Raw genomic sequence first — 25,080 nt, 5'->3', positions numbered from 1 at the left:
TGGCTTTGCCAACGAAGCACCAAAAAAAATGTTTGCATGCGTGTATTTTGTTGCGTGTCTCCTTTTTGGGAGCCGATCTGCAACACCACGTGAGTAATCAGGAAGACTTCTAGGAACTGTTTTTACCGAGGCTGCTGCCTGTCACCGAGCGTCATGTCCGCCCTTTATTTGTAAACGGAGTTGCACGTGGTTGTTCTCACTATTCTGCAGCGGACGGAGGGAGCGCGACTTCTTATAGCAATTGCTGGTCCTCGTTGCGAAACAGCTCCCGTGGAACAAGGCGGCTTCAAACTTCTGGCAAAGTTTTACAGTTTGCAAAAAAAAATAAAAATGTCTGCGAACTGCCATCAAACCAAAAGCTGCCCGATCCCAACCAAAGTTCTGCAGAAGGATTTATCCCAACTGCCCGAACTGTACAGCAGTACCCCGGGCGGCACCTTGTTTTCCACCACCCCAGGAGGTAATGTAACCAATGGTGGGGGTCAACCCTTCCCTCCGTACTCGTGTCGTTATTTGTTACAGCCGATTGAGTAAACGTTCAGTAAGGTGGTTTAACACCAGTGTTTGTGACGGGACTTAAATATTCTTGCTTAAAATTCATTGAAAGATAAATTTGCAGCAGAATGGGGGCTGCTGGACCCCTCCGTTTGCCAGATTCTAGTGCGGACCAAGCGGTGTATCCGATGCATTAAGTTGGAAACCTGCAATATTTTAAAGATTGTAATTTCAGCAATGCTCCTCCTGTTGTTGTCAATACATGTCAGGTCTGGCTGCAGTGGTTGGCGCTCTCGCTCTCCTGCAACTGGCCCTGCTCCGAATCACGTGCAGCAGAAGTCAGAGCGACGTAAATATTTTGAAAGACTCGTGGAACCTTGTTGATGTACAAGCCCTGCTCTGCCTTCCTCCTCGACGTGGAAATCAGCAGAAACTAACTGCCTAATCGAATGCAAATAGTTTTACTGTCACTCCAGCTTCTTAAATCGTGCTCCATCTCTGGGTAAATCCTGGATGGAATTAATAATTCGAATATCATTGGTACACGTGACAATAAAAGACCTTTGAAAATATCAATTTCACCTCTTATGCATTTGCACCTCGTTTGGGAGCCACGTGGAAGAAGTTGGCGATTTCCCACAAAATGGGAGGATGGAGGGAGTGGGGAGGGGGTGGATTAACTCCTAAGCATTAGAAGGAATACTTATTTTCAGTGTCAGAAAGCACCAAGGCAGATCCGGCTGAGCAACTCGATTCCATTGATTGAGCTGGAAGAAAGGTGCTCAATTTGATTTAAACAAGTTGCCATTACTGCTGGTAGGGCTCAGTGCTGGAATGGATTCGCGATCTGAAGAATTGACGTTACTACAGATCCCAGGCGTAGGATCATTGGAAGTGCAGGCCTGCTGCAATGCTACCCTAACCCCTGTTGTACTTCACAGTCGGGATGGGGGGGGGGGTCTTTTGGAGATATTAATAGACCCTGGTAACCATTGAATTCTGCCAATGTGGCATTTTGTGAGATTTGGAGGATTAAGGCATGTTTCGCAATGACTAGAATAAAATGTTTTAAATTAGTCCTTGAAAAATGAGTAAAAATGGGTGGGATGACATGTTGCAATCAAGGTATTATTTCTTCACATCTGGACATCTGAGTTGATGAGAAGCTGGCAGATGGAGTTTAATGTGAAAGATTGTGAGGATATTGACTCATGTGAGAGGAATCTGCAGGCAGGTATGTGAATGTGGATAGATTTAATTCTTGTCAACATATTGCAAAGCATCAACAGGCAAGTGGGTCAGGAAGGTATTGCCATCATAGAATGTATTGCAAAAGGGTTTTGGTTTAAAAGTCGAGTATTGCCACAGTTGTACAGGATACTGGTCTGGCCACACCTGAAGTGTATATAATTTTTCACCTCTTATACAATGTCCTCCATAATGTTTGGGACAAAGAACCATCATTTATTTATTTGCCCCTGTTCTTCAAACTTTGAGATTTGTAATAGAAAAAATCACATGTGGTTACAGTGCACATTGTCAGATTTTAGTAGAGGCCATTTTTATACATTTTGTGTTTATTCATATTCCCCCCCCCCATTTCAGGGCACCATAATGTTTGGGACACAGTAATGTCATGCAAATGAAAGTAGTCATGTTTAGTATTTTGTTGCATATCCTTTGCATGCAATGACTTTTTGAAGTCTGCGATTCATGGACATCCAGTTGCTGGGTGTCTTCTCTGGTGACGTTCTGCCAGGCCTGTATTGCAGTCTTATGCTTATTTTGGGGGCTGGTCCCCTTCAGTTTTTTCTTCAGCATATAAAAGGCATGCTCAGTTGGGTTCAGATTGGGTGATTGACTTGGCCATTCAAAAATTGACTATTTTTTAGCTTTGACAAACTCCTTTGTTGCTTGATCATTGTCTTGCTGTAGAATGAACCGCTGGCCAATGAGTTTTGAGGCATTTGTTCGAACTTGAGCAGATAGGATGTGTCTATACATTTCAGAATTCATTATGCTACTACCATCAGCAGTTATATCATCGATAAAGATAAGTGAGCCAGTACCTTCAGCAGCCATACATGCCCAGGCCATAACACCCCACCACCGTGTTTCACAGATGAAGTGGTATGCTTTGGATCGTGGGCAAAGCATTTTCAAGATTATAGTTAATCGTGGGCTCACCAGTGCTCTCTTTCTTCTTAATGATGCTCCAAACAGTTGATATTGGTAAGCCCAAGGTTTGGCTGATGTCTCTAACAGATTTATTCTTGTTTCTCAGTCTCATAATGGCTTCTTTGACTTTCATTGGCACAACTTTGGTCCTCATGTTGATAAACAGCAATAAATGTTTCCAAAGGTGATGAAAAGACTGGAGGAAAGACTAGGTGCTGAGAGTTCTCTTATACCTGCATTAAGGAGGCAATTAAACACATGTGAGCAATTGCAAACAACTGTGAAGCCATGTGTCCCAAACATTATGGTGCCCTGAAATGGGGAGACTATGTATAAACACTGCTGTAATTTCTACAGGGTGAAACCAAAATGTATAAAAATACCCTTTAATAAAATCTGGCAATGTGCACTTTAACCACATGTGATTGTTTCTTATCCAAATCTCAAATTGCAGAGTACAGAGGCAAATAAATAAATGATGGGTCTTTGTCCCAAACAAAAGATATTATTATTATTATTATTATATGGAGGGAACTGTATATATTTTTTAAAAGAACACCCTGGCTTTGGAGGCTGTCTAAAAGATATGCAACATTCTAATTACTGGGATGAGAGCATTCTCCTGCAGTGAGCGATGAAAACAACTGGATAAATTTGGTCATCCATCTACAGCATTAGCATTAGTTTTTTTCTTTTCATATGTCTGAATTGCTGAATATTTTTAGTGTTCCCTTTTGTTTCAGGTATCACGCAATGACTGTGTTCTGTATTGGTTTTCTCCCTTTTCTGCCTCCATTCAGCCCCTGTTTACATCTTCACCAGACATTACGCATGATTTAACAAGCATTCACCTCCCCCTCGTAAAACAGCACTATTAGCATTTGTGTCACCTGCATTCTATTGCTCTCTGCCTAATCACAGACATTCTCATTGTTTACTCTATCCACCTCCTCCTCTGCAATCTTTTTTTGCTTGTTTTCTCAATTTCCTAGTTCTGACAACAGGTCGTTAACCTGAAAATTTGCTGACTGCTAAGTTTTTTCAGCATTTTTTGCTATTATTTTAAAAAGTGTTTAATACTATTATCTGGAGATGATGTGTAGTAAGAGTATAACTCAAAATAGCCACCCGCAAGATTGTGAAGATGTCAATAAGTAACTAATACTTTCTCCCACCTTTTGGGGATGTTTTGTGGCTCAGTGCTTCCAAGAGGAAAGTGAATAATATGTATTTTAACAATTTTACTTTTTAACTCCACTTCAAATCTCCAATGTGTGGTTACTATCTCCCTACATTCTGTGTTAGTTATTTACAGCCTAAAATTGTTGAATATCTCAGAGAGTTTTTCTGATAGTACTGAATCCTATATTTAACAGGTGGTTGAATAAGAACATTAAAATCTAACAATTAACATCTTAGATTGCCATCCTATGGCGCATTTCAAGTTTAAATATTTATAAATAAATACAAAAGAATAAAGGGTGCCAGTTGTGGACCATGGTGATTCAATCATGTGAAGCTACATTCTCTGAAGTAGAAAGACAGAATTTCATTGTACTTAAGTACACGTGACAATAAAGTACCATTCAAGACATCTTTCCAGCAGTCCAGTCAAGATTATCATCAGACTTTCCTCTTTAAATTGGAGCACTGATATGATAACTTCAAATGCAATGGCTGTATGCAGTGCAAGCTTTTTTTTTATCTTCAACACCTGCAATCTAGAACCCTCGATTTTGATTTTAAGATGCAAATTAGGACTGATTCTTGGACTCGGGAAAAGTTAAGAGGCCTCTGTTAACAATAATGAAAGACTACATGGAGCATATTGGTAGCCCCTGAATTGAAAGATTCTGGGTTTAAGGAATGACCCAGAATTTGAGCACATATTCTCAACCAATATTTCAGTGCATTGCAGAGGAAGTTCTAACTTCCTGCCAGGAGTACTAACTATTGAATGAAAAATATAGCTCCATGACACTTTCAAAAGTCCGCTTAATGTCCTGATAAAATGTCTATCAATCAGCCAACCTTAGAAACATTGGCTCGTTGCTTTTCACTTCTCTACTCTTTTGACGCAAGGCTAACCCACCACTCAATGGTTTGCCTCTTGGTTAATTGTCTTGTTAATTGCATAGAAACAGGCTCACCAAGTCCCCGCTGACCATTGATCATCCATTCAGACTATTTCTATGTTACCCCACTTTCACATCCACTCCCTACACTCTACGAGCATTTTCTATAGAAGCCAATGAACCTACAAACCTGCACATCTTTGGGATGTGGGAGGAAATCGGAGCCCCTGGAGAAAACTCACATGGTCATGGAGACAGCACCCAAGGTCAGGATTGAACCCGGGTCTCTGGCGCTGAGAGGCAGCAGCTCTACCAGCTGCACCACTGCGCTGCCCTTAATGAGAGTTACATAAATGATGTTCAGTGGCAGGCCCTAAATACACCAGATTTCATCCCTCTGGAGAGAACCTGGACCACTGTGAATCGTAAGAGCAGAGGCAAGGGAAGATGCAGCCAATTGCTGGACTTGCAGAAAATAGCAGAGCCCCTGCTGCAGTGGTGGCTGACAGAAAACAATGAGTGAATCATTGTGGTGTGGCAAATAATTTTACCCTGCTGCTCAAAGAGCAACACAAAGAAATCACCAATTTTGGTTATTTCTTGATGATGATGTTTGATGATTATGGTTCACTATTGTCACATGTAATGAAATACAGTGAGGGACTCTTAAGCAGTAATTTACTGGCAGAACAATCTGCAGGTTGAAAATGTAATGTATAGTGTCTAGTGAACCAGGGAGAAAGAAATCGCTGCTTGTTATTTATGGTTGCACACGAAGAATGACTATTGATTGGGTCACGTTGGTTTCCACTCGGGGGAGAGTCACGAAGATGTGACATCACACATAATAAGGGACTGGCACCTATCTGACCTCTCAGAGGATACTGCATCTATGCAATTCTCTGCCTCTAAGGGTGGTGGCGGCCAGATTAGTCAATGTGTTCGTGGAGATGGTTAAATACTTGAAATATCAAGGAATTGGGGGTTAGAGAGAACTAGCACGGAGGAAGAGTTGAGGCCAGAGTAGACCAGTGGTGATCATATTGAATAGTAAGGCAGGCTTGTGGTGGCCCTCTAGGTCTTTTTATCTTCTGCTATTGCCATGGAGGAGTGGTAGCAAATTATAGTTTGGGTTATCAGGCATGCCTTAAAAAGTTAGCAAAAGCTAAATACTCATCTTATTTGTTGCTCAGGTACACGGATTGTGTATGGACGCAAATTTTTGATGGAATGCAGAAATTCTCCACTCGCTCGAACCCCTCCTTGTTACCTACCTCAGATCCCAGGCGTAACTCTGCCTCAACACTCAACTTTAACCAAAGTTGACGAACTTAAAGAACAAGAAACTGAATCGGTAAAAGAAACTCCAGGTAATGTGTCCTTCATTGTTGTAATATGGTGCCTCTTTCCCCTCTGCCTAAGCATATTCAGATGTTTTGCTTGGTGTTTCTTGGGGAACATTAAACATGATTATTGGGAACTACTTCAAAAATTGGGGGGGAGAATGCTGGAATAACGGTGGCGATGGGACAAGGTCTGACAAGTGATAGGTGAACACAGGGGAAGGGTGTTCTTGATTGGGAAATGCTCCCTCAAAATACTAACAGAGGAGAGAGGGGAAGATAAGGCTGCTGGTAGATATTATGGTGATGAATGTGAAGGCTGGTGCAATGACAATGTAAGGGACGGGAGGATTTTCTTTGCTCTGGTTTGGGCAATGGAGGACATCTGCACCCACCTCCACCTCTCTTTTCTAGCTTTCTCCTCACCACCACTCTCGGCCTGAAGATGGGTCTCAACCAAAAACATCGTCTTGTCTATTCCCTCCATAAATTATGCCTGACTTGCTGAGCACCTCCGATATGAATATTATTACTTTCAGCTTTTTCCACAATGCTTTTCCATAAAGATTTTAAGTAAATCTCATATTATCCTGATCACGGTGAATCAGCCAGGATTTGCTGTTAACAGACACTTGAATGGACCTCTCAGATGCTAGGGATGAATATCCTGATCTTCCAATCTACCATGTTGGGGCCTTGCACTTTTTTTGGAATCTGCATTTTTTCTGCAGCTGTGGCATTAAATTCTGCATTCTGTTTATTTTCTCTCCAGCCTGATGAAGTCATGTATGGTAGGAAATGACTGGATGGCACACAAATTAAAGTTTTTACTTTATCTTGGTTTACCTGACAATAATTAACTAATGGAAATTGGTAACGCACAAGAAACTGCAGTTGCTGGAATCTTGATCAAAACACAAAATGCTGGTGGAACTCAGTAGATCGGGCAGCATTTGGGGAGGGAATAGACAAGTGACATTTCGGGTCGGGACCCTTCCTCAGATGATGGGAATTGGGGTTGCAAGTTATGGTTGTAGGAAAAAAATATTCTAAAGAATATATATCAAACCAACCCTGCTGCAGACAGAGCAAAAGTCAACAAGCAAGTTGCATTGAAGCTTCTCAATGTCCCTTTACTCTTGCAGTTTGAAAAGGACTTTAAAAAAAATGTCAGTTCTGTACAAAGTTTGGCTGCACTGTATTTGGAATTTGGAGGATGTGGTGAGTCTTAAAACTAAATAAAGGTGACAGATTGAGTTCTTGCTGCTCCAACTCTAAAACTTGTTTTTCTTTATGTGCCCAAACATGTACTGCCATTGTTGCCAATCTTTAAAAAAAATCTCAGATGTGGCTTATTTTAATAATACAGTACATTAAGTCATTTGTAGGTTTTACATTCATGACTGTCACATGTATCGAATGATTTCATATGACCTGGAAACTTGTTTTGAAGTACTTGATTCAGTCATGAGGAAAGGTTAAAGTCTGTAAGTTGATATTTATAGTGGGTGTGTGAACTCCTGTAAACACTTCATTGGTTCTCATTGTACCTGTAGCAAAGTTAAACTTTAACAAATTGCGACTACCAATCAGAATACTGTTGCTACTTTGGCTTTGCTACTATTGATCACTGTTTCAATGGAAAGTTTTACAAGGAAAAGTCTTTGTTTTGTTTGAGAACTTTATTTTTTATATACCTTTATTTTTTATATACCTATTTCAATAATAATGAACACCTTTCCAGAAATTATAGAGCACAATGTTTTGCAGAAAAGACTATTACTTTTTTTTCCAGTGTTTTTTTTAATGCTGTTGCATGCTGACCTCTGAAGCAAAGGTTAGGCCAACATAGTACTCAGCCACAAAGATTGCAGTCTTCAGACTGAATCCATGATACGCTAACTAGCACTGGAAGCACAACAATGTGTTGACCTAGCTAAGATCTTGAGGAAGATGGGTGGGTGAGGGGGGGGGGGACTTGAAGAAATTTGGCAGATTTTTTTCTACTCCTGGTTGCTGTTCTGTGACCTCAGGAAGTACAAAATACCATATGAGCCCTGCACAGTCAAATAACTTGCTGACATTCACTTTGAAAAAACAAACCACAGGAAGAAGTACCAGTAGGTGTTCAATTTAAATGGGGCTACATCAATAGGAACACCAAGTGGCAGGTGCCAATGAAAACAAAGTACATTTTAAGTTGTTATATAATCATTTTTATTAAGTGTGGTTACTGCAATTCAGTAATTTTGAGTGGTGAAAACCATAACTTACACTAAATTGTCCTTTAAAAGTTTGTATTTTGTATCATCAATAGGTGAAATTTTGCAGCTGTAATTTTTGGTTACTGTGCAGTTTTTATATAGTAAATGTTACTTACAAAATAATTAAATTTTGTAAACATATTCTAAGAACATGTTTGTGTTTTTAGGTCTGGTAGATTTAATTCCCGATATCTAACAGATGAAATGCATGCTGTCGACAGCTGCTATTTTAACTGTGGACACTAGTTACAGTGCATCTGTTTATCGAAGAAAATGTGTTGTTTAATATGCTGGGGTGATTTCTATTGGCAGCGAGCTGGAATCAGCTGCCCGAGCATTGCCTGAAATAGAATGTTGTATCCAGCAGGCAACATATAGGACTTTACTCACACAAGCCAATGTGTATCGCAGCGTTTGAATTTCCAAGGTTAATGGTGGCATAAAGCTTTATTTTACTAGATTAGTAATCCAGAAAACAGGTCTAATGATCTAGAGAAATGAGTTCAAAATCCACAACAGCTGGTGAATTTAAGTGAAATAAATATGCAATTTAAAAAGTCAGTATGTGTAGGAAGGAACTGCAGATGCTGTTTTAAACTGAAGATAGACACAAAAAGCTGGAGTAACTCGGCGGGACAGGCAGCATCTCTGGAGAGAAGGAATGGGTGATGTTTCGGGTTGAGACCCTTCCTCAGACGATAATGAAACAATTTTATGGTTGTAAAACTCACCTGGGTCCCTAATATACATTCCGTGAGGAAATCTGTTATTCTTGCCTGAATGTGACTCCAGATCGACCACAATGTAATCCATTTTTAGTAGTTGCTTAGAATGGCCCAGGTATGCAACTCAGTTGTATCAAATTGATAGTGGAAATGGATACCTCCATCAATATAATAGTATTAGTAGGGATTATACATTTTATGGAGACCATGACCATTTTTGCACTGAGAATACCCACCAATGTGCTTGGCATTGTACATTGGCACCAAATCTGGCCATCCAATAAACATTCTTTAGAGGTACAGCATGGAAACAGTCCCTTTGGCCCACCGAGTCCGCGCCGACCCGCGATCAGCCTATACACCAGCACTATCCAACACACTAGAGACAATTTACACATGCCACTAAGCGAGTTAGGTGTTCTGACTGCTTATGCCCAGATCGTAGGTCACTCGCGATATACATTCTCAGCAGCTGTGCTGTGTGTGTATACAGACCTGCGTTTCATCCGTAGTCAGGATCGAACTGGGGTCTCCGGCGCTGCAAGCGCTGTTGAATTGCTACTGGACCGTCCCCATCTCTTCCCGAGTGTCCCATCCCTGCCCAAGGGCAGCCGGAGATGTCCGGGGTGACCTTGGACTGACGGGACACTGGCCCGGAGCAGTGGCGGCCCAGGCTTACAGCCAGCGCGGAGAAGAAGCGCTAACTCCAGCTCAACTCTGCCTGTCCGGCTGGGTTAAGCGACAGCCAGCGGCCCGGAGCAGTGGAGTTAGCGCTTCTTCTCCACGCTGGCTGTAAGCCTGGGCTGTCACTGCTCCAGGCCGGTGTCCCGTCAGTCCAGGGTCACCCCGGACATCTCCGGCCGCCGCCAGACAGGGACGCTCGGGAGGGGACGAAGACTGTCCAGTAGCAATTCAACAGTGCTTGCAGAGCCGGAGACCCCGGTTCGATCCTGACTACGAATGAAATGCAGGTCTGTATTCATGCAGCAGCATAGCTGCCGAGAATGTTTATCGCGAGTGACCTTTGACAAATCCCATGATTCCATGTGCTTTTCGGAATACCAAACTCTTTTTAACAAGCAAACCTGTACATCTTTGGAGTGTGGGAGGAAACTGGAGCACATGGGGTAAGAGAGAGAACATAGAAACTCCATACAGACAGCACCTGCAGTCGTGAATTAACCTGGTCTCTGATGCAATAAGGGAGCAACTCTCTTGCTGCCAGTCTATCTACCTGCAGCAGGGGAACTGCAGTTCCACACCCTAGATCCTCGACTAACACGCATCATACTGCCCTCAATCCTGATTTGGTGGGAATCAATTTATTGAATACAGGAGTTGGAATGTCATTTAACAACTGTTCGTAAGGTTACATTTGGAGTACTGTGTATTGTTCTGATAGTCCTTCTATAGGGAGAATACCATTAAACTGGAAAAGGTGCAATAAATATCGAGGATCTTCCTGGATCTGGAAGGTTTGAGTTATAAGGATACGCTGGGCAAGACCTTTGAGGATAATAAAATCATGAGTTGAGCATAGATAAGGTGAAGAGCCACAGTCTTCTCCAGGGTGGGGAAGTCTAAAACTAGGAGTCATAAGTTTAATGTATAAGGGGAAAGATGTAAAAGTCACTTTGACATGTAATATGGATAGGAATGGTCTGGGAGGGATTATCGGCAAGCCAAGTGGCACTACCTTGGTTAGGAAACTTGGTCAGCGTGGACAAGATGGGCTGAAGGACCTGTTCACATATAGCTCTATGATAGCTCGAGATAAAGACAGCTAAGCTAAGCACTCCACACGTGCAGACAAGATTGAGACGTCACAGTCCTGCCACATCCACTTGTGCACGATGGTGGACAGTTGATCAACTAATGGAATGAAATGGTTCCAAGACCATCTTCTCTTCACCAGTAGAACATACCACATAAGTGCAAAAGACAAGCTTGAAATGCTAAATGCATAATACATCTTACACCCCAGTTAATTCATTGGTGTCTACATAATGTCAAGATGCTGCTGAGCACCCTGCAAATGCAAAGGCTGAATGTTGGAATGAATTAAATCAGAAGTCATAGGAGCAGAAGTAGGCCATTCGGGACATTGTCTGCTCTTTTCCTCTCTCAATTACCATTCTCCTGCCTGCTCCCCATAAACTTTGCCCGTACTAATCAAGCACCTATCAATCTCTGCTTTAAAAATACTCAATGACTTGGCCTCCACATCCATCTGTGTCAATAAATTCCACAGATTCATCACCCTATGGCTAAATTCCTCCTCATCTCCATTCTAAAAGTATGTCCTTTTATTCTAAGGCCCTCTGGTCATGGACTCTCCCTCTACTGGACTCTCCACATCCATTCTGGTTATAGTACTGAAAATTGGGCTTAAGAACTAGTCATCTCCGGCCAGACTGTTCCAATGCAACTAAGTACAGTACTGGCATCAACTTGACATGGTGATAAATTGCCCGATTCCAATCTCTCTGCACGATAAAATAGAGAACAAGAATGGGTAAACACCACTCTGGATAATTACTACCTTATCAGTCCAGCCTTATAATCGTCAATAAAGAGAAGAAAGGTATCAAGGAGAGTGCTAACAAGCAGTTCTCATTCACCTGCTAAATGATGCGCACTTTAGGTTGCATCAGAACCATGCAGCTCATTATAGCCTAACATGCAAAACGCTGAATCCTGAATGCAGGCAATCACCACTGAGATCAAAGCAGGATTTGACTGAGCTTGGTGCTTCAGTTGGAAACAAGTGAAAATGCACCAGATGGGACTGTAGTGATTGATGAAGGAAGCTCACCACTGGGGTAATTAGGGTTGGCAATACATTTCTATCTTGCCCAAAATCCACACATCCCAGAACGAATAACCATGTTAGTCGACTGGTTACAAAGTTACAGATAAAATCTTCAATATTTAAACTGAAGAGCAGTATTTAAAATGCTATATAAAGACCATGAAGTTAGCTTTCTCTTCAAACTAATATTTAAAAGTTGCAACCCAAAAGCTTGAGTCTGAAGAAGAGATCTGACTCAAAACTTAATCTATTCCTTTTCTCCAGAGATGCTACCTGACTGGCTGAGTCACTCCAACATTTTGATTCTATCTTCGGTATAAACCAGCACCTGCAGTTCCTTCCTCCACAATCCAACATTTTGATTCTATCTTCGGTATAAACCAGCACCTGCAGTTCCTTCCTCCACAATCCAAAAGTATGATTTATTTTGAAGGTGAAGTATGCAGAATAACGCAGAATCCTGAATGCAAGATACTATCTGTGATTTGAAATGTTTCAACTATTCATGTAATGGTGTAAGTGCAAAAATAATATTGTATTCACTTTGTGTTGTTTTTAATTTCTAGTTGACGATGCTCAGTTTGAGATGGATATTTAAACCAACCTGGAAGAAGATTTGATCCCTTTGACAGAAGCACACATGTTTATTGAAGAGCAATGCACCATCTCAAAAACTGATGAGGCTAATAACTTCAGCAGTGGAAATGTAATCATTGTAACTTGTAATTTTGGGAAAGTTGGGAAGGGCAGACTTCTAGGGTGCTTTGTTTTATTTTTGGTGCTGCTTTTCTGTAAGAAGTTGTATCATTTTTTTAATTTTAAGTTTACTACTTTAGTCCAGACATGATGGCTTTCTTGGTCCTCAATTCCAATTTTGAAAGTTTTTAATTAGCCATAAAGGAGTCAGTGGTCCAGATGCATTTGCAGCAGCAAGATTGACCACGAGCTCTGACTAGCACATCGAGTGGAAACTACTCCATATTTTCCTTAAGTGCTAGTAAAAAATATACCTCGGTGGGCATAATGATGCAAGGGAAAGGCATTCAATGGGCAACTCACTGATCTCACTGATAATGGCGTGGGATTTGTTTTGGTGGTAATTGAAGTGCTGAATTCTACAGAAATGCTGCAATTTTACAATCTTGTATCTGAGATTCTGATTATATTTATGGTGCGAAATAAAGACAAAGTTCTTGTATTTACATAGCAACTTTCATGACCTCAGTACTTTCCAAGGTCCTTTAGGAATAATGATGTACTTTTAAAAATCCACTGTTGTAACTTAAGACATTTATATTTAATAAACTTGGCTCCAACTTAACTGTCACACAGCCGGACCCCAGCATCATGGGTTTTAGGGCTGAATTGCAGTGGAGTCCAAACTAACCTACGCATAGGACAGTGATGGTTAATGGGATAGAGGTGCAATAATTGCAGTCAAGTGGTTTTTGATACGATAATTCCAGTACATTACAAAATCCCAAGAAAATGTGGAGTGTTATGGTTAACGACAAACGTTTCATACGCATTATTTGCTCTTTTTACTTGCATTATTCTGGAGTCTTCACATTGGTGCAATTGTCAGGACAACCAAGGCCTAAATCGCCACATGCCCGATTACTGGATCTGCTGTTGACAGTTGATTCCATGCAATAAGTCAATAGACCCATCAAAGGAAAAGTCCTCTTGTGACTTAATCATTGTCACTTTCAAGTTGTAACTGGTTGGGGAAAGGAGGACTTTTTAGGCATCACAATTGGTACAGAAGAGATTAGTTTAACCTGACATCATGTTTGGCATGGACATTGTGGGCCAAAGGGCATGGTTCCTGTACTGCACTGTTCAATGTTCTATTCTGTTAGGGCCACAGATGATTTTAAAGTTAGCAGATGATATGAAATTCTGGAAATATGGTAAACAATGAGAAGCATTTAAGCTGATTTCTTTGCTTTAAATTTGTTTGAGGAGGAATTTTGTGCCAATCTGCCAGATTGCTGCAGGCACGATGTTGTTTTGCTTTGCTTTCGAAGTTGGGGATATCTTGACATGAGTGTTCAGCTATTTTCAAAAGACTTAGCACAGCTGTTTGTGTAGGATCAGGGAGATTCTGACAAGCACTGGACTTTCATGATGAAAGATCCTGGGCATTGTCGGTCTGGTTTGAGTGCATACTCTGTGCAGGTGTTAAATGCAGGATCTATCATGAGAATGTAGAATTGGCAGATGTCGTTTTGCCTCGAGCTGGCAGTGTGGAGTTGGGTCTTTGCAGTTATGCCTAGTTTTGGGATGTTGAGTGTTGAAGCACCTTAAAACAAAAGTGAAAGATTACCCATCCACAGCCATCTAAATTGAAAAATCTATTGTCTTCCAATTTCATGAATATAACGCTTTGACATTTCTCACCTGTTTAGAAATGGTTATCAGTAAATAACAGAGTCCAAGGTTTATATTTGTGATGCATTTTCTCAGGCTTTCCAATTTATCTGAGTTTTCCATGAAATTAGCCATGAATTGTGGCGATACAGCACTAGTCATGTTGGTATTTTATAGGGTGATAGGGTGAGTTTGCAGCCAAATGTTTTAGATTTATTTATGACATGCGAGTGTCAATGGACAATAGGTGCAGGAGTAGGCCATTTGGCTCTTTGAGCCAGCAACGCCATTCAATGTGATCATGGCTGATCATCCCCAATCAGTGTCGCTGGCAAGGTCAACACTTATTGCTCATCACTTCGTGCCTGAGAAGATTTTAGCGGTGTAGCGATTATTGCTAGTGCTGTTGGGTAGGGTGTTCTCGGATTTTGACCCAGCAGTGTTGAAGGAAAGGCAATATATACATATAAAGTTGGAAAGATCCTGGAGTATTTAGGTAAGGATTGTGAGTATTGTATTTACAATTACCTACATTCTAAATACCTCAGTGAACATCCCTGATCACAATATTTAATAGCATTTCACCCTGAACCACAAACCACCACCACCACCATCAATGTTATGGAGAGGCACTGCTAATCAGAAATCCAGCTGGATCAGCCTCTAAAATGCCACAACTAATAGATCACGTCTGAGATTGGATATTCTGTGGAGGGTGGCTTCCCTCCTGACTCATCTCTCTGCCGTCTGCATAACACATGTGAGCAATGTGCTGCAATTCTCTCCTCGTATCTGGACTTGCACAGCTGCAACAGCACTCAGGAAACCCAATACCATGCAGCCAAAACAGTCCTTTTTTGGCACTTCAACTTCAGCAAAGATTCCTTCCCTACACCACTGATGTACGGCGGCTGCAGTGTTTACAACTGTGCAATAACTTCAGAATCTTTGGGGAATCCATCCTTCTTTTTGATGGACGAGGGCAGTGGATGTATCGTAATCATCATCATGCTTTATTAGCCAAGTATGTTTTGCAACATACGAGGAATTTCATTTGCCATACCATACCATTAAAAAGCACCAAAACACACAAAATATATTTTAACATAAACATCCACCACAGTTACTCGCTCAAGTTCCACACTGTGATGGAAGGTGAAATAAAAGTTCAATCTCTTCCAGGGGTCGGGGGTCTCGAACCTTCCGGGACGATCTTGGCTCCCATAGCCGGCGGTCGGGCCCTCCACTTTTGGGGTGATCAAGCTCCTGCATCGGGGGGGATCTGAGCTCCCCACGCCGGGCGATCGACCCCGGGTCGGGGCTGGTCGACACCTCCTTCATCGTTTGGAGCTTTCCAACATCGGTCTCTACCCGAGACTACGAGCTCGTCAATGGTGAGATCCACAGGCCGCGGTTGGAGCGTCGATCCCAGGCAAGAGATCGGCTCCGATGGTAAGCCTGCGGTGGGGCTCAAAGTCAGTCCCGAGCAAGGCCTCCAACTCCATGATGTTAGGCTGCAGAGCGACCGGAGATATGATCCGGAAAACAATCGCAAGGTAAGAGATTGAAAAAAATCTCTACCCCCCCACCCCCGACATAAAACTAAAAATAGAACATTAACACAAAAAAAACCACAAAAAAAACCGAAGAGACAGACAGACTGTTGGCGAGGCTGCCACCATGTGGCGCCCCCTAATGATATGTGAGCACTATTGTCTCCAAGCTTCTCTCTGAATCTCAGACCATCCTGACTTGATATATAAAGTTGTTTCTTCATCATTGCAACCACAGATAGGCTATATCTATAAAAAGCTGGAGTAACTTAGCAAGTCAGGCAGCATCTCTGGAGAAAAGGAATAGGTGACCTTTTGGTTCGTGACCCTAAATGTCACCTATTCCTTTCTCCCGTGATGCTGCCTGACCTGCTGAGTTACTCCAGCTTTTTGTGTCTATCTTTGGTTTAAATCAGCATCTGCAGTTCCTTCCTACACATAGGCTATAATTGACAGCTTTGCCAGACATTATCTTTAAATAAACGTGCAAAATGAATGATGGTTAATGTGTCAAACTATGGATGTGTTAGCCATAAGGTCATAAGTGATATGCGATTCACCCATCGTCTACTCCGCCATTCAATCATGGCTGATCTATCTCTCCCTCTTATCCCCATTCTCCTGCCTTCTCCCCATAACCTTTGACACCCGTACTAATCAAGAATCTATCTATCTCTGGCTTCTATAGCCTTCTGTGGCAAAGAATGTCACAGATTCGCCACCCTCTGAATAAATAAATTTCTCCTCATCTTAAAATAAAGTCCTTTAATTCTAAAGCTATGACCTCTAGTCCAAGACTCTCCCACTAGTGGAAATATCCTCTCCACATCCACTCTTTCCATGTCTTTCACTATTCAGTATGTTTCAATGAGGTCCTCCTCATTCTTCTAAACTCCAGCGAGTACAGGCCCAGTGCTGACAAATGCTCATCATAGGTTAACCTACTAATTCCTGGGATCATTCTTGTAAACCTCCTCTCCAGATCCAGCACATCCTTCCTCAGACTTGGTGCCCAAAACTGCTCACACTATTCCAAATGCGACCTTACCAGCACCTAATAATGCCTTACATCCCTGTTTTTGTATACAAGCCCTCTTGAAATAAATTCTAGCAGGGCCGGCCTTAAGCCAATTGGACCAATTGCTCCCAATTGGCCCCCGCTCCTAAGACAATAATTAAAAAAATTATGAATGTTGTGACACAGAGAATTTTACTATTTCATTCTTGTTCAGTGTCGAGTAAATCTAGTGAGTAAGAAGGAACTGCAGATGCAGCTTTACACTAAAGATAGACACAGAATGCTGGAATAACTCAACGGCACAGGCAGCATCTCTGGAGAGAAGGAATGGGTGACGTTTTGGGCGAGACCCTTCTTCAGACTGAGAATCAGCAGAGTGGGAAACTAGAAATATGGAGTCGTTAGCAAGTACATCTCAATATGAAATTTGCTTTAATGTTTAATTTTAGATGTGCAAATTGTACCAGCAAAATCAAATATAGCACTGCCCTGTTGGAACTGCCTATTAGAGCAGAAAAGTACAGGAAAAGCAGGAACAGATCCTTCAGCCCACAATGTCCGTGCCATACATGATGCCAAGGTAAACTAACTTCATATGCCTGCACATGATTGATATCATTCCATTCCAAGCATATTGGTGTGTCTATCTTAAAGCCTCTTCAACACCACTGTGGAAACATTTCTTTGCACGTTACAGGGTAAGATTTAGGAAATATTGCAAATTGATCAACATTATTGGATCCTGATTTGTCAGTTGCTAAAACAATGTCCACTTGTGACTGAGGTACTGTATTTGTATATGTATATTGGTTTCCTTGCATGGTATATACCCAACATACATCATCAGTGGGATTTTCAGCCACCTTGGTCTGAAGTGATGGTGTGTCCACTCACAAAATAAACAGATTGGATTTTTGTTGACTGCACAAAGCAACGTTATGTAAAGATGACACAAAATCTTCATATATGACCACTCTTCTACACTCTATTCTAGACTAACAATCTGCTCCACACACAACTCACTTTGAAGATTGACCCCTGCATTTTCAAACATTTTGCTGCATTAAAAGTGACATACAGTAGCTATTTTTCTAGATCTATCACTTTTTCATGGATGGCATGAACATACAACATACACATCCAGGGCATCCATAGGGACCATCTCAGTGGAGACATACAAAGGCCAGCAGTCAACATCTTCTAACAGGGCTCCACAACACACCTCTCGGAGGTCCAACCACACAAACAGGTATTAGTTTATAATTGTGTGTACTAGGATATGGTGAAAAACATTGTTTTGCATGTCATCCAGCCATTCGCACCACACCACATATGTACATCAGGAAATGCAAAAGAGAAAATAAACACCATGCACAATATAGTGTTACAGCTAGCGAAAATGCAGATTAAAAATGTGCAAGGGCTGCAATGAGGTAGATTGGAAGATTTGGAATTCATCCTTGCCATGTGAAAGGTCTGTTTAACAGTCTGATAACAGGAACAGCAGAGCAGTAGAGTTGCTGCCTCACAGCGCCAGAGATGAGAAAAACATTTTTCACACAGAGAGTGGTGAATCTCTGGAACTCTCTGCCATGAAGGTAGTTGAGGCCAGTTCAATGGCTATATTTAAGAGGGAGTTAGATGTGGCCCTTGTGGCTAAAGGGATCAGGGGGTATGGAGAGAAGGCAGGGATGGGATACTGAGTTGGATGATCAGCCATGATCATATTGAATGGCGGTGCAGGCTCGAAGGGCCGAATGGCCTACTCCTGCACCTATTTTCTATGTTTCTATCCAGGTTCGTTCCTGACTACAGGTGCTGTCTGTACAGAGTTTTACATTCACCCCGTGACCACATGGGTTTTCTCCGGGTGCTCTGGTTTCCTCCCACATTCCACAGACATACAGGTTTGAAGGTTAATTAGCTTCTATAAATTGTAAATTGTCCCTTGTGTTTAGTTCCCGCATTCCTGCACATTCAGGAATCTGAAGTTGTTGACTCTCCACTGCTGTCCTGTCGATGAAGACAGGTTTGTGGATCCATGGCCCTTCTGGTCACCAATCAGCTCCTTGATCTGCTGACTCTGAAAACAAGGTTGTTGTTATCCTCCAACATTGCCTGTAATCTGTCCTTCAACAGTCGTGTCATTAGTGGATTAAAAAATGGTGTTAGAACATTGTGTGGTTGCACAGTCATGTGTATAGAGTGAATAGATTGGGGGACTGAGCACTCTTGCGTTGGTTTTCAGGAGAAAATGTTGCTGCCTGTTCATGCTGATTGTGATCTGTTCACAAAGTCGAGGATTCAGTTGCATAGAGATATTCATAGATCTCGTTCCCTGAGTTTGTTAACAAGTTTGGAGGCTGTCTTAATTTAGCTGCAAGAAGTTAACTGCGAGCTTTTCTGTAATACTAACTATTCCTGAAACATCATGGTGTAATGTGCGGAGGACAACTAATGTTCTTTTTAAAAAAGCACTGTATAATATGTATTCACTTAAAGCTTTTAAGACACACAGCGAGACATACAGTGCTGTTTATTGGTGAGAAAATGGTAAATATGAACAGACTTTTGAAACTAAGTTAAACTGGAAATCATTGAACTGTTAATAGGAACCAGCTGCCTGAAGCAATTAAGATGCAAGGAGTCAATCAGCTTTAATCAATTGCTTGAAAGGTGAGCAGGAAGGAAATTGAGTACTTGCAAGGGTGCAGCTTGAGAAGAAGTACAAAACAAAGTTATCTGCTAGTGTACAAGGTTGCTATGGACACTGAATTGTAAATAAAATGTAATGTGAGAACTTGTTGAGTGAGACTTTGGTTCCAAGTTCCCGGAAGGCGTGAGTGAGTTGGATGTTTACACATACTTATTGATCTTCATCAAAGTTGACAGGAAGCAGTATTTTTGGTTTTGATTGGTGTTTTGATATTTAGTATGTGAAAACAAAAGTTAGTTAACGGGTGAGAAAGTAAATGTAAATGATAATCACCAATATATAGAAGAATGGACATGTACCTTGACTGCAGCATCTGAGAGTCAATGGGCAGTGAGTCTATCCTGAGTGAATATGCCTGTGGCTGATGTATCTGTCCCGTAAGTCTCAGAACTGGCCAGTTCCAATTAGTTTTTTCAGGAGATGGCAAAGATGATCGATAAGGGTAGGGTGGTGGATGTTGGCTGCATGGGTTTTAGTAAGGCATTTGATAAAATATGCCATGGTAGGTTGATCGAGAAGATTAGGATGCATTGGATTAACAGTGACGTCGTATGGTTCAGACCTGGCACACTGCAGGACTTTTTAGACCAACCGGCTGGAGTTTTTGCAGACCTCTTCAACTTCTCATTCCTAAGGTCTGACGTTCCCACCTGCTTCAAAAGGACACTATGGTACCAGTGCCCAAGAAGAGGAAGTGAGAAAACCTCAATGACTAATGACCAGTGGCAATAATGTTCTGTGGTGATGATGTACTTTGGGATGTTGGTTATGCACATATCAACTCGTGACTTAGTGAGGAGCTGAACATATTTGATTGGCCTGCACTCACCACAAATCAGCAGGGGTTTCCATCTCGCTGCCTCTCCACTCTGCACCGGACCACTTGGACAATAAGAGCACAGGCTGTTGTTTGTTGACTGTAGCTTGGTGGTACAACACATTCATCCCTTCCAAACTTATCTTCAAACTTGGTGAACTGGGTTTCTGCTCATTCTCTTTGTAATTGGATTCTCAACTTCCTCATCGGCAGACCACAATCAGTACAACTAGCAAAAACACTTCCTCCTCAATAACCATCAACGCAGGAGCATCTCAAGACTGTGAACTCAGTCCCCTGCTCTTCTCTCTGTATACCCATGATTGTGCAACCAGACACATCTCCAATATCATCTTTAAATTCACCAATGCAACCACCGTAGATGAACAAATAATGATGTAACTGAGAAGGAATACAGGAGGGAGATTGATAATGACTTAACGGTACCAAAACAACAACAACGTTGCTCTCAGTGTTAGCGAGACCAAAGTGCTGATTTTGATTTCAGGTGGGAAAAGCCAGGGATCTGCGAAACTATCTCAAGCCGAAACGTCACCCATTTCTTCTCTCCAGAGATGCTGCCTTAGTTACTACAGCATTTATGTCTATCTTTGGTTTAAACCAGCATCTGCAGTTCCTTCATTCACAAACTCTTTATAGGCAGGGCATCAGTGGAGAGAATCAGTGGGGATGAGGTACAGGAGCCTGAAAACTATGAACACCTGGTTCAAGAACATCTTCTACCTAGCAACCATCAGGCTCTTGATAGCTGTACCTCTAGCCCCTACCTCAGCAATCATAATCTTAAATTGACTGTGGCTGGTTCATCAGTTTTTGCACTATTTGGGTTACCTCATGTTATGGTTATTAATTTATTGTACTATTGATTATTATATATCAATCTGTGAGTTATTGCATTAATGAACTTGTTAAACTGCAGCAAAATGTCATTGTTCCATTTCCAGTGCATATAACAATTATCAATATTCTTGACTCTTGAGGATGGGCTCACTGGTAAGCAGTTCCCTGCTGTAACTGCACAACGAGACTAATGGCCCCTGACAGTGAACCCCATACGCAATCACTACCAAAGTGGTCTTCCCACACAGTCCAGTACACCTCTCTACACTTGTCCTCCCGACTAAGTCACCCCAACTCCCCCAATCCCCTCCCTCCCCCCCCCTACCCCCCACCTTTCCCTCCCAACTCCAGTCCCGTCCCGACCCCCTGGGAAACTGAAGGGAGCGACAATCAACTGCCACGGATACAAATAATGTCATACACAAGAAAGGGCAGATGCTGGTTGACAAAAAGTGAACACACAGTGCTGGAGTAACACAAAGACGCAGCAGAATTTTGGAAACGTCATCCCGTCACCCATTCCTTCTCTCCAGAGATGCTGCCTGTCCAGTGAGTTAAAGAGTGCCCACGGTAGACTCACGAGTCACTACGGTAAACTCACGGGCTACTACGTTCTTACAACGAGTTTAAAAGTTTAAAATTTTTACTTCAAGAGTGAATTTGACTCATGGAAATATTTCGTCATGTTGAAAGATTTTCACGAGTTAACAAGTTTCCCTAGTACCTGCCGTTAGCGTTACAAGTTCCGACATTCCCGCTATGTTAATTCTACGTGATTACCACGAGTTTGATTTGTTTTAAACTCTGGATCACTCGTGGGTGCACTCGCACCGTGAGACTGGGGTTTAAGGAGGGGAGAGATTGTGTGTGCTGTATGGCAGAGGGAGGAACAAACAAGAGATGAGAGAAGTTGTTTCAGGGAGATTATAATGTCCCTGACAGGTCAGATCAGGATGCGCTCCTCTGCAAAAGGGCTTGAATGGAAAGGCAAACAGTGCTTGCTTCAGCACAGGTTACAGCAAGATGTTAAGGTACAATTGGCTCTGGAACAAACTGATGAGGAACCTTTGGGTGCAACTAGGTTATCAAATGCCTCCCAGCATGATAAATTCCTAGGGCTTGAAGTGTTGAATGGTCAGAATTGTCCTCTACCGATCCAATATAGAATAACAAGAGAAATGCCAGAAAATCTTTAGTTCATGCTGAGAAATGATTTAAAAAAGAGAACTTTCTCAACAAAGATTACTTTATATGACTCTTCGTGTCGATGCGTTTATAATGTAACTTAGTTGGAGATCAGCATTAATATATTCTTCCCATGACCACCTACAGAAGTCATAGTATGTAGGAAGGAACTTCAGATGCTGGTCTATACCGAAGATAGACACAAAGTGCTGGAGTAATCCAACGGGTCAGGCAGCATCACTGGAGAATAGGAATAGGTGACGTTTTGGGCTGGAACCCTTTTCTCCAGAGATGCTGCCTGACCCGCTGAGTTACTCCAGCATTTTGAGTCTATCTACAGAAGTCATTGGTTCAGTGGTGTTGGTGAACTTGCTGAATGACCACACCAGAATCAGCAGTGAGAATGTCTCCCAGAGCTGCAACATAGATCTCCTGCTGTGATCTAACATACTGATTAAATATACAAGTGGACCCCTGGCTGACTTTTCTCACCCTGACCCAGGCTTACTGAGCCTACATCGGGTCCAATCCATTCAGGAATTCCTTAGTGTCAAAGTGACTGTGTACAACAGTAAATATCCTGAGGAGTCAGAGGATTAGTTGTGTACCTGGGGCCCAGCAGGCAGAACTATGGGACACTTTCCCTGTAACCCCAGTTAAACATTCACTTGCAGAGTTTATCTGACGCTCAAAATCAAACAGCCGCTTCAACATTGATTCATTTGCTTGTGGGAGTGACCTGTGGAATTGGGGCCACGAATGGCTGCTCTCGCTGAGTGTACAATTGAAGCTTAAAGGCCAAGTTTTGTTGGCTAGGTGACTCAGTGCTAACTGGGCCAGTAAACAACATCATCTATTTTATCTATGAGCAACAGCTCACAATCTGCTTTTGTTACATGTCACATAATCATCTGACCTGCGTACAAACCACAATGGACATTTAGACCACTGAAGTGTCTACCATAGAGGCCTCCACTTGATCAATATCTGATGGTCATTTGGGGGAGGTTCCTAGAATGATGATTTGATAACCTTGAGTTCTAACCTGGTCTTTTTGGTCTCACTGTCATAGAGACAGTTAATGCACCACCTGAGACGCCTCACAACGTTCTCTGACACACAGACTCATGATTTGTTATGGCCATCTCTGGGTTTGCTCTGAAATGCTTTCCTACTCTGTCCAAGGTTAATGCCCACCAGTGAAGAATAGGCTGGGAGTGAGACAGACAAAGCATCATCTACACATGCTGACTGCCCTACTCAAATAATGCCAGTGTATTCAAGAGTTCAGGGCCAGTCATCTAGTATCTGCAGCAGAGGGCAAGCAATGGGGGGCGTAACTGAGAATTCAGCGAACAATGAGAGAGCAGTCCTGAGCTTCCATCTACCTCATCAGAGACCCTTGGATTATCTTTAATCGGACTTTACTGGACTTTATCTTGCACTATACGTTAGTCCCGTTATCCTGTATCTGTACACTGTGGACAGTTCAATTTTAGCATGAATAGTCTTTCCGCTGACTGGATAGTCTGGAGAATACGCAACAAAAAGCTTTCCATTGTTTCTCGATGCATGTGACAATAAACTAAACTTAACTTGTGCAGCAGCCAACCATGAGACTAGTCATGCCTTTGGCTCGAACATGGGGACATGGGCAACTTGCACTCACTACAAGTCACAAGGGTGTTGCTGGTTCAGTATTTTTTTGTAAGTTTCCAGAGACACTGGGTCAAAGCTTGAAATGACCAGGTATGGATTGCTCAGTGTGCAGTGGAATTAGCAGCAATTAGCCCAGTGGGAGGCCACGGCTGTCCTTGTTAATTAGTCACTGTGTCTTTCTTAGCTGCTCCATGCAATGGCAGCCTGAGGGACACATGAACTTGTTTCAGTCCAGCACCCAACAGTCCAGTCCAGCACCAGACTCCGAGGGCAACATGACCCACTCCTACTCCCACTTATGTTCTCATGTTTTTGTACTTTAGTGACATCTGGTGGTAACTTTAAAAGGAAAAATCCTTTGAGTCAACCCTCCTCGGGGTCAGAGTGAAACCATCTCTCCCACACCCTCATCATGGAGATTCTGCCATGTACCCTTACTCTTAACTCTATCTAATTTGTTTATTTCTTTCGTGTACTTCAGTTTTTTTTATTATTCAGAGTGCCCTCCAATCTTTGCACTCAGCGTTTACATATTGTTATATTTATCGTAACTCTGTTTATACTGTTCTCTCTGACCTTCGTGCAAATTGGGAATTTTATTGCATCTTGGTGTACAATACTAATCTAATACTAATCTGAATTCAAATCTGAACTTGAGTGTTTGTGAAGTACCACTTTTGGTGGGTCCAGATTTCTCACTCTCAACTCTCACCCAATGTTGGCAGCCCTATAACAGTGAATGCAAATCTATACTAGCTGGGGCTGTGCTAGTGAGAGAGACCCCTGTGGTGTATTGGCTAGTGCACTGCTGGCCACAGGATATATGAAGCTCTCCCAGTTGGTTTTATGCCAGTATGAGACGTCATCTATGTAACCCAGCTGGAATTTGATGATCTGTCAGCCTGGAGCTCTTTCCTGGAGGTTCTCAAGGCCAAGGCATCTCCTGAGGAACCTCAAATGATTTTTCTGAGAAGGATAAAACGGTGAAGAAAAGTATAATGCATTC

The 25,080-nt window shown here is 42.1% G+C and overlaps 1 protein-coding gene across 1 annotated transcript; it reads left to right on the top strand.

Moving 5' to 3' along the window:
* The first annotated feature begins 173 nt into the window (after positions 1-173).
* eif4ebp3 (eukaryotic translation initiation factor 4E binding protein 3) lies at positions 174-13,098 on the top strand. The gene is made up of 3 exons (XM_033029420.1): positions 174-460; positions 5,942-6,118; positions 12,459-13,098. The coding sequence occupies exons 1-3, from the start codon at positions 331-333 to the stop codon at positions 12,488-12,490; spliced, it is 339 nt and encodes a 112-aa protein (XP_032885311.1). The 5' UTR covers positions 174-330; the 3' UTR covers positions 12,491-13,098.
* The last annotated feature ends 11,982 nt before the right edge of the window (positions 13,099-25,080 follow it).

This window comes from Amblyraja radiata, chromosome 11 (genome assembly GCF_010909765.2).
Source record: "Amblyraja radiata isolate CabotCenter1 chromosome 11, sAmbRad1.1.pri, whole genome shotgun sequence".
In the NCBI taxonomy this organism is placed as follows: domain Eukaryota; kingdom Metazoa; phylum Chordata; class Chondrichthyes; order Rajiformes; family Rajidae; genus Amblyraja; species Amblyraja radiata.
The sequence above is the reverse complement of the archived record's forward strand: the minus strand, read 5'-3'. Positions and strand labels throughout refer to the sequence as shown.